This window comes from Chenopodium album, chromosome 26 (assembly GCF_948465745.1).
Source record: "Chenopodium album chromosome 26, dcCheAlbu1.1, whole genome shotgun sequence".
NCBI lineage: Eukaryota > Viridiplantae > Streptophyta > Magnoliopsida > Caryophyllales > Amaranthaceae > Chenopodium > Chenopodium album.
In genome coordinates, this window is record NC_137859.1 from 35,177,317 (window position 1) to 35,193,088 (window position 15,772).

The window sequence follows — 15,772 nt, forward strand, 5'->3', positions numbered from 1 at the left end:
GTATTGTTAATTACGATGTGTTAATTACGATAAAAAAAGAAAAAAAAAATTAGTAGAAATATATAACTCCATGTTGTTTTAGGATAAAGAGATAGAAGATATGGTAGGGTAAAATGAGTTTTGTTGATTAAAAGTGAATAAAAATACGAAATATAAGTAAGTGGATGATGAATCCCACAAAAAAAAAATGACAATTTTAAATAGGGATAAACATTTGGAGAGAAAAGGGGCTTTTAGTATCAAAAGTCAACCAAATAAAATGGTAAGTCGAAGAAATTTGGATTTTGGGGTATTGGATTGACAGCCTTCGAAAATAATACTACTTCGAATTACTACGAGAACTCCACCAAAAATTGAGGAATTGTTGCTCAAACAAAAAACAAAAATATCGAGAAGAAAGGATTTGGGGCATTATTAAACTTTTCAACAAATTCACTCCTTAATTACTAGGTAAATTCTTGCATTGCCTAGCTCTTTTCAATTCTAATTGAATTTCTTTTTCTTAATTTTTACATTGGCGAAGGTATTTAACTCTTAATTTGTAGTTTTGATTATGCTTTATGCCTTGAAATTGGACTAATAGATGTTTAATTCATGCCTAAACTAGTTAATTACTGGCTATTTTTTGTGTAATTTGCTAGGTTGTGCTTCTTATACTAACTGCTAATAAATAATGAAACCCATTACTAGTAATTTGGGTTTTGCCTTGCAATTGAAACTTTTCAGATTATTTGAGATTTATACTTTGAGCTTGTGTGATAATGACTCAACTTAATTGCTCTTGAATTGGTTAGAGTGTTGGTAATTTAGTGTTTGGTTTGCAATTGAAACTTTTCAGATTATTTGAGCTGTTAAATTTTGAGTCAAGGAGCTTGTTCTGGATTTTGATTTGGTTAGTGTGTAGTAATTTAGCGTTTGGCTTGCAATTGAAGCTTTTCAATTTATTTGAGCTGTTACAATATCGAGTCGAGAGAGCTTGTTTTGGATTTTGATTTGGTTAGAGTGTTAGACCATGTTTCAGGGCTTGTTCTGTTTATTTGTGGTTTAGGAAATATTTGAATGGAAGACAAGATGTGCTTGTTTGCGTTCATTGCTTAATATTAAAGGTGTTTACATGACTTCTTTCGTTCAATTATCAATTAGTATTCATATGCCATGATGTATCTTCCGATTCCTACTTTGTTATCAGTAGTCTGTAGTTGTTTCACTTGTCATTTGTTGGATTCATCAATTGATATTAATCTTTTTTAAGTACTATGTAGGACATATAGCTTTTAATCTTTGTAGTTTAGATGACAAGAGGAATAACAATAACTTGTTATCTTCATTTATGCGTGATGGGAAGCGGGTTCCTGTTGGTTACATAAAGTGCTTCATTGAATACTTTTAATTTGCTTCTGTTCATGGCTTAATGCCCAGTTCAAGTAGCATTACCGTATGGAACCCTCAAACATTATTATTTCAACAGTAGTTTAGTAGTCTTTGAGTCTAACTTTATTGCTGTTCGTTTTCGGGGGAAGCATGTCCAAAGATAATACCTTTTCTAAAAGAGTGTACGAATGATGCTAAACTTTTTACAGGTAAAATGATTCAAAAGTTTTGATTGTTGGAGTCAGAAATTATTACGTTTGAAAGTGGAAATTCAGGAACTATTTCATAATGTAATTTCATACTTTTTCTTGAAGGTTTCTTCTCATGAGTTGATGTTGCAAACTTGACTTTTTCTGCGTCCTTTGTAAGACTAAGGAAGTTTGCTTGTACAAATCGTTGATGGAAGTACCAACTTGCAATTCCAAGGTATGGTTTCGTCTCCTGGACTCGATGTTTGGTGTGTTTTTTATTATTTGCACAGTAATTGATCTGTGCCACAGCTGATGATCTTTGTATGCATAATGGGGAAAGGTACTCAAAGGAGATGGTGATGAGTTTAGCAGGAACTCCAGCAGTTCGACCGTCCATTTCTGTCATAAAAGCTTTGGAGCTGAAAAGTTGTTTCCACATTGGCTTCAGATCCTTTGAGCACCTCAAACAAGCCCATGCACGCCTTTTACGCCTTGGGTTAAGTCAAGAAAATCACCTCCTTGATACCCTTTTGGGATATTACACTCAATTTGGCAACACCCATTATTCCAAATTTGTTTTCAATCAAACCAATAAGCCCAATATCTTTCTCTTTAATACAATGATTAAAGGGCTTGTTTCAAATGACTTATTTGACGAAGCTATCAAATACTACCAATCTATGCGTTCAAAGAGCATATTTCCCAATAGATTCACTCTTCCATTAGCCTTGAAAGCTTGTGCTAGGATTTTTGACTATCGGTTAGGATTGAAAATCCATAGCCTTGTTGTAAAATTGGGTTTTGATAACAATGTGTATGTTAATACTAGTCTGGTGTCCATGTACTCAAAATGTGGGAATATATATGATGCCCGTAAAGTGTTTGATAATATGCCGGAGAAAGCTTTAGTCTCTTGGAATGTTATTATTAGTGGGTATTATGATGTTGGGAAATTTTCTGAAGTTTTGAGCTTGTCTAGAGGATTTTTGAGAAACAGTTTGAAACCAGATGGTTTCACTCTGGCTATGATTCTTTGTGCTTGTGCAGAGTTGGGTGCGCTTGAATTTGGTGAGTGGATTCACAAGTATGTTAATGTAAATGGCTTAGGAAAAGATTTGGTTCTAAATACCTCGTTGATTAACATGTATGCGAGGTGTGGATGTATGGACAAAGCACGGGGCATATTTGATCAAATGCTTGAAAAGGATGTAGTTGCTTGGACTTCTATGATTCAAGGGTATGAGGCAAATGGTTTTGCAACGGAAGCAATAGGCATGTTCTTTGAAATGGAGAGAGAGAATGTAAAGCCTGATTGCAATGCCGTTATTGCCGTGGTACATGCTTGTACAAAGCTTGGAGCAATGAATTTGGGAGAGCAGGCAATCAACTCCCTTAAGTGGGAAGAAGTGGTAACCAATCTTCCTCTTGGAACAACCATAATTGACATGTATGCTAAATGTGGGAATTCTAACTCTGCATGGAAAGTTTTTAAAGAGATGGAGAGAGACGTTGTAGTTTGGAATGCTACAATATCTGGCCTATTCATGAATGGACATGCTAAAGTTGCATTTGGTCTTTTTGCCCAGATGGTGAAATTTGGTCTCCAACCAATGGTAGTACTTTCCTAGGCCTGCTATCTGGCTGTACCTATGTCAGTCCTGTTGATGAGGGGTGGAAATACTTCAACAGCAGAGCGTATTTTTTCCGTGACTCCCGCCATAGAACATTATGGCTGTATGGTTAAACTTCTTAGTCATTGGGGATTATTACAAGAAGCTCATGAATTCATTCGAAGAATTCCCATGGAACCAGATGTGATTTTTTAGACTGTGTTGCTTGATGGGTGCAGATTGAATTGGAATAACAATTTGTCTGAGCATGAATTAAAAAATTAGTCCAATTAGAACCCTAGAACTCAAGAAATTATGTTCTTTTTTCAATTATTTACTCAGTAAACAATAAGTTTCATGATGCAGAAAGAATTAGAATAAGAATGACTGAATGAGGGATTGAAAAGATAGTTGGTTACAGTTTGATTAAAATGGATGGAATGGTACACAAGTTTGTAGCTGGTAACAAGTCACATCCTGTGTCTGATCAGATACGCAGAAATTAGGTGAATGGTGCAAGGATTTGCAAGCAGCTAAGGGAGCTATTAAGTAAGTATCACAGTGAGAAGCTTGCTATTGCGTTGGCTTGTTTAGCACTCCTCTGGGTTATGTCATTAAAGTTGTGAAAAACCTTTGTGTATGTGGTGATTGTCATTCTGCAATCAAGATTATTTCGAGGATTACTGGAAGAGATTGTGCGAAGAGACACAAACCATTTCCATTGCTTTATTGAGGGGACATGTTCATATTCATGTTTATGCAGCAAACATTTCTATGGGAAATCTTGCTACTGTAACTTGAACTTTCATAGCATACTCGATCTTCTTGATGTTTAAAGTCTGTTGTTGAAATGATAATTGCTTTATACTGACTGCTAAATGCTCCTGCGATACATACTGTACCATTATTATACTGGAAAAAATCTACCGTGCTGCTCAATGACCAGTGAAGCTATATTTCTCTGTTTCTGTATCTCTTGCTTCACCCTTTTTCTTTAATCAATACTTACTCTAAGTTATACTTCACCAAACTTCATGATTTTGAACATTGAAGATAGGTGTTTTGTTCCAGATTTGAGTAGAAGGTTCTTCATCTGATCATTCAAATTCAGAATCTCCACATCACAAGATCTCCAACATTTCTTTTCCCTTTCTTTTTCCTTCCTTTCTCTGATTTTAATCTCTTCCATTCATTTTCTTCATCTATGAGTTGCTTTTTTTTCCTCTTCTACGGTACGCTCCATCTCTCCCCTTTATTAGAGTGTTCACAATGAATCCTCCATTGAAGCGCCTTCTTAGCACTCTCTCCTCTTTTGAAGCAGCTTTTGAGGTACGCTCTTAATTTTTTTAGTTTGGCTTTTAGGGTTTTGTCTAGTTTGCAATTTATCTACTGTGTATCACCTAATTTTCTCTCCCTGTTTCTTCCCAATTTGAGATATGCTTTGATCGTTGCTTTCAATTGAAAAATCAAACAATTTTTGTATGGAGTAGTGAAACTCTGATGAATTTAGTTTGTTTTTAACTTCAATCCACTGTTTCGTTGTCTTTGAGCTCATGCTTTGTATATAATTTTTTTTTTTTCAATTGGTTATATATAGTTTGTTTAGGGTTTTAGTGAATTGGGTGAGGAGATAGGTTATTTTCCCGATTTTAATAGGTTATAGCTGATTATGAGAATAATATTTATCAGATTTCCTCTATTTTTCAACAGTTTAGTTGGTATTAAGTCTTGATTTGATAATTTGATGTCGATTGCCCTGATTATTGTGCATAAACTTTTTAATTAAACTTGTAGTTCCTGAATAAAATTTGGGTCATACAGATTTAAGTTACAATGATTTAAGGTTATGGGATGATTCAACTCATGGCGCTCAAGTTATAATCAGGGCAATTGACATCAAATTATCAACCTTAAATTTGGGCTCAGAGTTCTACCTTTTCTCAGGTTGAATTTTATGCTTATTCTTTGTTGATTTTGGAGGGTATTTTGGATTTAATTTTATGTGGGTATGATTGTTTTTAATTGATCTGACGTTTAAATTTTCTGTGTCATTTTGTTTTGATGGTATGGTTTTCCTGATTTCCTTGTGCTTTAAAGTTGACTTTTTGGTATTAAAAATATTTTGGAGATGTTCTCTCCCTGAACTTTTTGAGAGGTCATGTGAAATTTACAGAGATGAGCCCCTTCTTGGAACCAGAAAGCTGATTGCCAAGGAGACTGAAGTGACAAGAGATGGGAATCCCTTTGAGAAACTTCACTTGGGAGAGTATGAATGGCTTACCTATGGAAAAACATTTGAATCAATCTGTAGTTTTGCTTCTGGTTTGGCACAACTTGGACATTCAAGAAATGAACGGGCTGCAATCTTTGCTGATACACAAGAGGAATGGTACATCGCAATGCAGGTACTTGGTAAATCTTTTCGTTTTCCATTAATTAGAATAAGAAAAAAGCAAATTGAAAAACTTGCTGATTAATGATTATGCAGGTGCTTATCCAAAAAGAAACTTTTGTGCTGTAGGACTTACTTTTTGTGTGTATTTCAAGTTCATATTACAAGTGTTTGGATTTATAGTATTAGTTATCGATTTTGTTTAATTTGTTTTGGCTGATCTTATGAAGTAATTTTCTCATATTCAATTGAAAAATTGAACTGATTTTTTGATAGAGGAGTAGTGGAGGCCCGGGAGCTTCAAAGGGAAGGTCACAAGGGGTGTTGTTTGAGCGTGGGGTCCACTTAGGTGGAGACCAAGGTTGGCTGGGTATACTCACTGGAGGTTGAGTTTGGCCCGCTTTGACTCGAGGCAACTAGGAAAGTCGTTCACTCTAGCCTCTATAGCTCTATGTGCACCAATCTTCTTAGAGAAGCTATGGAATTTCGTTATTTCCCCTTTGCTTCTTCTGGTAATTCTCTATCATATTTATTTTGATTGATGTGATGATTTTAGTATTAGAATATGGTGGTTACAAAGATTATTTATGTTTTGTGTGTTGGTAATAACTAATAATGATAAGCTTTGTTGGTTTGAATTATTAATTTGGTTTTTGTGCCATTGTTTTACTGCACACACACCCCGCTGCATAACAATCGACTTAATTTAGTTGATGGTAGCCTATTCTATTACCACAATCAACTTAATTTAGGTGACCCCACTTATGGGATTAAGGCTTTGATTGATTGATAGCGTATTCTATAGTTGATTTGACATCTTTATAAGTGAGATTTTTGACAAATGAACCCATCTATGAAGTAAGTAGTAACATTTTTGATGACATGTCCAGGAAAGTATTTTTAGCATTGATCAATACTATGTCATACAAGTTTCTGGAAAAACGTTTTTAAAATCCAAATACAGCCTTAGGCTGTTCTGATTTACTGAAATGAGCTAAACTGAAGTGAGCTGAATGAATTGTTTATGAGAGAAGGAAATTAGGAACTGAACTGAACTGAAATTAAGCTGAAGAGAACAAGCCCTTAATGTGATGTGTGACAATCCTACCAGTTTCCTACATATGCTCCTTCCTAAACCCAGCTAATGGGTCTTGATTGAATGAACTTTGCATAAAAATAAATCTCACAAGGAAGGACTGAGATATGTATACCCTCTTTATCATCTCACTCTCTTTCCTAACAATATTGACATACCCTCCCACCTTTCTACATTCTCTCCTACTATATCTTACACCCACCCATCGTTTTACTCTCTCTCTTGTTTTTTTTTTATACCACTCAACTTTTTCCTTAACTACATATCTGCGTTGAGTCGAACAAAATAAAAATAAAAATAAAAATTTTTAAAAAATAAAAAATAAAAAATTAACGGAGGTAGTGTTACATTCATCATTGTAAAATATGAAAATCCAAGATTGTCTTGTCTGCAGTAAATATTGTACTTCTGCTTTTGGGTCACTGGCCTTTTATCTGCATGGCCATCAATTCATCTTGATCATATGATCAACACATTAGTGTATCATGTTGGTCTAAGTTCTGCCAGTTTCTGCTTCAAGACTGCTCAGAATGCTACTTTTTGAAAATTTTCAATACTTATTTTTTTCTCTTTGCCTGGTTCGCCTTGAAGCATTTATATATTTGATAAGCATGAAACACATTGCATTTTACTAGATATCCATTTAGAGACTTTCACATTCAAAGATCCTCAGAGTTGGGATGTTTATTCCGTCAATTTGATTACTGTTACCTGTGCAGCTGCACTGTGTGGACTTTGGTTTGTTTTCATTTTTGTTCATTTGATTTAATAGTGGTTTAGGTTTTGATTATGGTGTTTGTTAATTGCTTGGATCAAGGAATTGTTGTTGGTTTGATTTTGTGTTAATCCAATTTAATTCTTAGTATTTTCATCAATATAATTTTTTCTTTTGGTTAGCTGTGTTGAATAACTCTTGCAAATTGATTAAAGGGTATGATTGCATTTTATGATTATCAAAGTAGCAAATTGAAAGTTTATACGGTAGTTTGCCTTTTTGGCATGGGGGTTCGATGGAAAAGAACTGGGTCATATCAGAATTAATATGTTTGAATTGTAAAGTCTGATTTATAATATGGTTGAAAAATCTATTTTATGAAGAAAAAAAAAATCTATTTTAAATAGTATGATGTTGTGGAAAGTATCTAATTTGAGAGTGAAATATAAGATGCATCCTGTTGTTTACGTACATCATTTCTACTTTTAAAGATATATGGTTATGACTTATGAGTATATGATAGATGTTGATCACCATGTATGCTGTGCAAGCAGGATATGAAAAGTGTGGGAATGCAGTACTTAGAAGCTATTAGGAAGCTGAAGGATTCTGGTTTCGAGCCAATTCGTACTATTAGATTATCATGTGCCAGATGAAGAGATCGGGGGACACGATGGGGCTGAGAAGCTGGCCGAGTCTGATGTGCTTGAGAAAATGAATGTGGGCTTTGTGCTGGATGAGGGAATTCACCAGATAAGAAGTATTTGGCGTATAATGGGGAGAGGTCACCAATGTGGCTGGTTATCAAGGCTACTGGGGCACCTGGGCATGGGGCAAAGCTGTATGACAATACTGCCATGGAGAACTTGATGAAGAGTGTTAAGAGTATCAGGGTTCAGGGGTTTTCGTGCGTCGCAGTTTGATATGCTAAAAGCTGGCTTGAAAACTGACGTAGAGGTGATTTCGGTGAACTTGGTATATTTGAGAGCTGGCACACAAACACCTAATGTAAGTCCGTGTCTTTATTGTGGTAGAGGGTCTGATGCTCAATGATGAGAATCATTAGATCACAGTTGCCTAAGATACAATTGTTCTTGAGTGATTTTGTTATTGTCTCTTAAGGATTTGTCATGAATTTACAACCTTCTGAAGCTGAAGCAGGTATTGACATTCGGGTTCCACCTACAGCTGATCAGAAATCACTTGAAAGGTGTATTGCCGAAGAGTTGGCTCCTGCTTCATGCAACATGACATTCGAGGTAACAGTTTCCTGATTAACAAGTTTTTTTCCTTGCTGAATCACACAATGGAATAAAAACCATTGTTGCCTTGCATTGTGAAAGCATGTATCAACAAATTCAATTTCATCGTAACCTGCTATCAACTTATCTCTTTGCATGCTTATGCTATTGTTTGATCCGATTGTATATGCTGTACTACTGATAGCCATTCTTTTATTACAATTATTAATCATGGGATTCATGTCTGAATTTTTAGTAGAAAATAAGATGTATGTACGAATACTGATAGTCATTATTCTAACTTTCTAATAGGCATAAACCCATAAAGTAGTCATACTAGTATTTCTTATACTCATATTGTAAAATCAATATACTACGGAGTAGTATTAAAATAAAATAGTAGATCCATCAGAAGACTACAATAGTTAAAAATTCTTAAAGACAAAACCACTTTTATTATTAAGAGAAAACCACTTATGCATGCAATATATATATTCAAGGCTTTTATAACACTTTTTGTGAAATCAACACCTTATAAAAATCAACACCTTAAGCCGGTTGTAGGTCATTGACTTGGTTTTCCGGCGTTGACCCCTTACGTGTTTAGATTAAAACCCTCCCCTTTTTTTTTCCTCCAATTGAATTTCCTCTAATTTAATGGCCACAATTTTATTATGGCCGCTCAAAAGTCATCCAAAAAATATACTGGTATAAGAATTCCATTAATAACAAGAAAGCTAAGCCAACGTACATAAGAGAATTGGGGATAAGAATTCCATTAATAACAAGAAAGCTAAGCCAACGTACATAAGAGAATTGGTGACGAAAATTCAACAATTCCCTAGTATATTCGACTCATATATATTAATGCAATAAGATGAAATAGACATCTCAATAAAATACTTGATAAGCCAATTGAACACGTATATACTATGATGTTCAACCTTAAATGAGTAGTACTACAAAATATCATTTTTTTTTCTTGGAAAATAGTACTAGGGATATAAATCCTGCCAAACTAATTATTTGAGTGTCCTTAAATACGTGAAATCTCAACTAGCTTAGCCTTTTCTTGAGGAAGAAACAGAGAGAAGGCCTATTCAGTAAATGGCAGTCATTAAACACATATTCTCTAATTTAGTCATCCTCATCCTTATATGCTTCTCCATTTTCGGTCTATCTGTCACCGCTGTAAGTACACCTATCATTGTTGTAACATTACTGGTTTAAATTTAACGTAACAAGTAATTTCAGATAGAGTTAATCCGAGTATTATTATAATATATATAGAAGTATTCAGTCCGAGTATATTGATTTAATTGGTGAAAATTATATGTTTTGTTGGTTTAATATACAGGATGATTATGAGTGTGTATACACAGTGTATGTGAGAACAAGCAAGGCCATCAGGGGAGGAACAGATGCGATTATCAGCGTAACATTCTACGATGATACAGGCAACGGTATACGAATCAAAAACCTTGAGTCATGGGGTGGGCTTATGGGGCAAGATCACGACTACTACGAGCGAGGTAACTTGGACATCTTCTCAGGCCGTGGTCCATGTCTAAGCAGGCCTATTTGCTCCATGGAGCTTGCGTCCGATGGGTCTGTCGGACACCATGGTACAGCTAGGTGGTACTGTAACTACGTCGAGGTCACCACCACTGGGCCCCACATCCAGTGTGCTCAGCAGTTGTTTACGGTCGAACAGTGGCTGTCAACTGATAAATCTCCTTACCAGCTCTTTGCTATTCGGGATAATTGTGAGAACTCTGATGGAGTAAAACGACGTCGTCCAAGCAGTGAACTTCTTCCTGTGGAAACCCAACTTGCTCTTGCTTCCTCTGCAATTCGAACCTCTTTGTCTTGATTAATCACGAAGTTTGATAATGTAAAATTTCTTATTATATATGTGGACCTTAAATTTGTATGATCACTTAAATAATTGGAGTTTCAAAGTAATAATCTTTGATTTTAATGGCACTATATGTATATGATACGGACTATTGAGTATATTTTGTGCAAAAATATGCTGATTTTTGTCATCTTTTCTCTATTTCTTTATATTCAATCTGTCTAGAACTTTGCTAGTTTTAATACTAAGGGCCTGTTCTGTTCAAATTATTTTCTTAATTTCTTTCTCTCATAAAATATTCAGTTCAGTTTAGCTTATTTCACTTAATCAGAACAGGCCCTAAGTTATTTAAGTTTAAGACAAAATGTATGGTTTGTAATCGTCCATTCAATATTATAGATATAGAGTATTTTCGTACGTAAAACTACATTTAACATTTTTATTTTTGACAAAGACGTTTTCACAATCACTTATTCACTATACTGATTATAGACGGTTGTACATTAATAAGATGGTTCTTATATGTTTTCAAGTTTAATTTGCCATGAGTCAATATCTTGGTCGTGTGTGAACATGATTGATTAAGTGGCCAAGACAAAACCAATGCGTTTCCAGCTATCTGAAAGTAACATCTTTAAATTGACAACTCAGTCAAAACGATGCAAATCGGGATGTTAGGACTTAATTCTTTGAAAGATTGACAATTAATCTGCCTTCTTACCATTTACAATGACGCCAATCAACATATTTGAGGCTCGTTCTAATTACGTGGCACATTATTATCTATGTTGTAATCCATAAACGTGGTTTAGATTGGTGGGCATTTGTATTTTTTTTTTTTTTTTATCTCATGAATGTGGTGGAATTTTGCTCACCAAAAAAACTCATGAGGAAAGTGACGTGGATGAGTGAGAAAGTAGGTAGAGAGAAAACCGTACTCCGTGAGCATTTTTTTCTCTCATGAATGGGAAGATCTAAGGAAAGTTAGTAACGTAGCATTAGTGAAAGGGATAAAATTTTATAATGAAATGAAAAAAAAACGAAGAAAAAGAGATTTTTCATACGTTGAATTTCAGTTCAGTTCAGTTCAGCTTCTAATTTTCTTCTCTTATAAAATACTACCTCCATTACATATTAGTTGCAACTTTGGAATATTTTATCTCTCACAAATATTGCCCAAAGTTGCAACTAATATGTAACGGAGGTAGTATTCATTTCAGTTTAGTTCAATTCAGTTCAGCTGAATTCAGTCAATGAGAACAAGCCAGTTGAAGTTTTAGTACCTTTTACGTATTACTTATTCCTCTTATCAAAAGAATATCCCAATGCTCTTATTTCTATCCCTCGTATAACACGCGCATGGAAGTAATTCAAGTAATTGGACAAAATTTCTTAAATTATTGGAGTATCCTCTTTAAATAAGTCAATCCTCAGATCTATCTGTTGGTTTCTAGAGCTAGAGAGAGAAAAGCATTATCACCACCTTCATCAATTATCACAAGACAAATGGCAACCAAACACATCCTCTCCAGTTCACTCATCCTCCTATCCCTCTTCATTTTCGGTCTATCTACAGTCACCGCTGTAAGTACATCCACCTATTTTATACTACTCGAATTTAGTTGTCGCGTTATCGGTTTAAATTTAACGTGACAACTAATTTCAGACAGATCTGATCGAATTAATCATCTTAGTTTTTATTTAACTGATATTGTTTTGAGAACATAGTAAATATATCACATATATTTTCCGATATGATTTGATCTCGTATCTCTAATATGTTTGTTTGATAATATATTTACAGGATGATTACGAGTGTGTATACACAGTATACGTTAGAACAAGCAAGGCAATCAGAGGAGGAACAGATGCTAATATCAGCACTATATTCTACGACGATACAGGCAGCGGTATCCTAATCAAAAACCTTGAGGCCTGGGGTGGGCTCATGGGTCCAGACCATGACTACTTCGAGCGAGGCAACTTGGATATCTTCTCGGGCCGAGGCCCCTGCCTCAGCGGCTCCATTTGCTCAATGGTGCTAACCTCCGATGGATCCGTCGGACACCACGGTACAGCTGACTGGTACTGTAACTACGTCGAGGTCACCACCACTGGGCCCCACGAACAGTGTGGTCAGCAGTTGTTTACGGTTGAACAATGGCTTTCTCCTCCTGATCAGCTATCTGCTGTGGTTGATAATTGTAAGAATAGTCATGGTCTAAAACGACGTCGTCCTACCAATGTACTTCTTCCTGTTGAAACCCTCCTTGCTGCCTCCTCTTCATCAACTTATTAATTACTCAGTGTAATTTATGATTGAGTTTGATTATGCATTACTTTCCATTCAATAAAATATTTTCTTGGTCATTTAAATAATTGATGCATCAAACATTCAAACGTTAATAGTTTTTTATTTCAATTAGCACTGTATTTGATATTTACTCGTATGCGTTGTCCAATTTTCGCTAATCTCTTATAATTATATTCGTCTAAAATATTCTGAAAAGCATTTATCTTTTTAAAGAAGGTAGACTCGATCACAATCACATAACCATTAATTCAGTATATTGATCATGGAAAATTGTAGAATTGGACATGAATGCTAATGATAAAAGTGACATTTATTTTGGAGGTGTGGACATAATCAAATTGTCAGGACAATAATAAACAACAAAACAACCCACCAATACAGCGGCCACGTCTCTAGCTACCTGAAAGCAACTTCTTTGACATGTTATATGCTGAACGAGTTGAGGGGATTTGTGTTTTTTTTTATTATTATTTTTATTTATTTATTTATTTATTTTTTTGAAAAAATCAAAAAATTGAGTTGAGGGGATCAAACAACGTGGATTAGGCGACATTAGCGGAACTTTAATTTTATTTTAAAAGGATCATTAGTTAGGGTCTGTTCTCATTGACTGAAATCAACTGAACAGAATATTTTATAAGAGAAGGAAATTAAGAGCTGAGCTGAGCTGAGCTGAACTGAAGTGAACTGAATTTCAACGTAAAAGAACAGGGCCTTAATATTCACCCTCCCACAAAATATAAAAAATAAAGAGAGTGAGAGACAACTCATCAAGTGGTTAGAGTTTTCCTCCCGATTTCAAGGGATTTTGGGTTCGATTCTCATCATCTGTCCTTGTGGCTCCCTAAACACCAAACAAAATATAAAAAATAAACTAATAAACGTAAATCAGTGCAACTCGTGATGTTTAGGATGCGACTTAATATGTGTTGTGCATGAATTTTATTTTATTGTTTTGTTAATGATACCACCTGCTGCACTCGGTTGTTGTTAAATTATTGGTAGACCTAAAAATAAAGTATGCCAACTTTGTACAATATGGTGTTAGATATATGACATTTGGCATCCCTAATAATATTACGACTTCTTTAATACAAAAATGAATTAATTAATAATAACTTGAAGGCAAGGAGTTATTTTCTGTGATTTCAATAAGTAAAAATATAACAATTGAATTTAATAAACTATATATTGCGACAATTTCAACAAATCTCCACAAAATTATATACGTAGTATATATTCTTTTGTATAAGTAACAAATATTAGTCATAATTAATTAGATGAATAGTGTAAATAGTCAAAATATATCACTTATATAAATGCAGAGGCAGTATAAATTAAGGACATGGTTAACCCCATTTGGTAGGTGTTTGCCCTCCATTTATTTTTTCAACCTCGCTCCATTTTTACAAAATTCAAGCTTCATAGTTGAGGACTAATGAGGAGAGAGATAGCGCCCACTTAGGATCTGTTCACATATACTAAACTGAGCTGAACTGAAGTGAATTGAACTGAACTGAACTGAACTGAACTGAATTGACTGGAGCTGAACTGAATTGAACTGAACTGAAATTAAGTAAATGTGAACAGGCCCTTAATAACTTCCAAGCCAAATATATGTAAATTACGATTGTATCCCTTTGTAAAGTGTACAAAACGACTAAAATACTCACATAAAAAACACATTTTATCTTAGGTTGAGAAACTTGTAGTTTAGCGAAAATATAAGTTTCTCACTATGAGAAAAAATAATATGAATAGCGCGATGAGACCCAATTTTATTATATATACAATAAAAAAAATTCCTAGTAAAAGCATTAACTATACAAGTTAACGGTGTGATCATAATAAATAAATTCAGCAAAACTGGAGATTATTTTGATAGAATAAGTCAAGCATTAATAGAATTTCAAGCTCAATTATTTTAGCTACGTACATTGGTAGACATGGTTACCCTTACCCTTTGAGTTGACCATGCCCTTAATTTCACTCTTTTTCTAGGGTTTTTATTTATTATACTCTTTGGCGTTGTTTTCAAGGTTAACTTCCATGGAGCTTTAATAATGGCCTGGTGTTGGCGATAAGGAGGAAAAAGGCTTCAAAGGTGTCGAGTCATTGGCTTCAAAGGAGGAGCACAGAGCAAAGAGGATGAGGAAGAAAGAAGGCTTAACTCTAGCACACAAGATAATAATTCTAGTAGACGAGATATTACATATGCATGTATCTTTCAATTTAAACATGAAAATGACAAAAATACCGCTTGATAAAACAATAAGGTGAGAAAATGGGCATCCCTTTGATTTTTAGGGCCTCTTCACTTCAGCTTAATTTCAATTCAGTTTAGTTCAATTATATTCAACTCCAATCAGTTCAGTTCAGTTCAGCTTCTAATTTCCTTCTCTCATAAAATATTCATTTCAGCTCTATTCAGTTCAATTCCAATCAGTTCAGTTTAGTTCCAATTAGTTCAGTTTAGTTTAGTTCAGTTTAGTTTAATTCAGTTCAGTTCAGTTCAGCTAAGTTCAGTAAATGAGAACATGCCCTAACTCTCGTCCAAGTCATCCCATCTATAAATCTATATACTTCGTATATATTATACGAAGTACTAAAGTGGAGTTCTTTTTTGAGGGAGTTTTCTTTCCTATTTTATTTTTTTGAAAATTATATTGTATTATGAAAATAAGTAAATAACATATTTAGTTTATGTTTTCCAAATGACAACATTCTAACTACTCCATCCCCTTAAGAAAAATTATACTTGTATTGTAAAAGTATTTTAAACAATTTCTAACCCATGTATATTGACTAATTTTTTTGAACAAATATACATTGACTATGTATATATAATATAAAAATAAGTATAAATATCAAGCCCTATTCACTTTACTTATAAAAATAATAATCGTATTTAGTAAAAATAATTTCAATTCAATAAAAATAAATTCAGTTGCAAAACAATTTCACTTAAGTAAAAATGAGTAGCT

At 34.3% G+C, this 15,772-nt stretch overlaps 1 protein-coding gene and 1 pseudogene across 2 annotated transcripts; both read left to right on the top strand.

The window, feature by feature from the left end:
* Positions 1-214: 214 nt before the first annotated feature.
* On the top strand, positions 215-10,016 carry LOC145616389 (putative pentatricopeptide repeat-containing protein At3g08820 pseudogene; annotated as a pseudogene). The gene is made up of 7 exons (XR_014107637.1): positions 215-450; positions 1,686-1,797; positions 1,903-4,501; positions 5,346-5,577; positions 5,841-6,076; positions 7,930-8,634; positions 9,974-10,016. The product of XR_014107637.1 is annotated as a putative pentatricopeptide repeat-containing protein At3g08820 pseudogene (transcript).
* Positions 10,017-11,822: 1,806 nt separating this feature from the next.
* LOC145617651 (PLAT domain-containing protein 3-like) lies at positions 11,823-12,896 on the top strand. The gene is made up of 2 exons (XM_081672374.1): positions 11,823-12,058; positions 12,279-12,896. Exons 1-2 carry the CDS (start codon positions 11,981-11,983, stop codon positions 12,771-12,773), a joined length of 573 nt encoding a protein of 190 aa, XP_081528500.1. The 5' UTR covers positions 11,823-11,980; the 3' UTR covers positions 12,774-12,896.
* Positions 12,897-15,772: the final 2,876 nt, after the last annotated feature.

Excerpts from the sequence above, each read along its gene's own strand:
- LOC145617651 (XM_081672374.1), top strand. The coding sequence starts at position 11,981 with ATGGCAACCAAACACATCCTCTCCAGTTCACTCATCCTCCTATCCCTC. Across the intron at positions 12,059-12,278 it reads GTCTATCTACAGTCACCGCT|GATGATTACGAGTGTGTATA; the intron begins GTAAGTACATCC and ends ATATATTTACAG.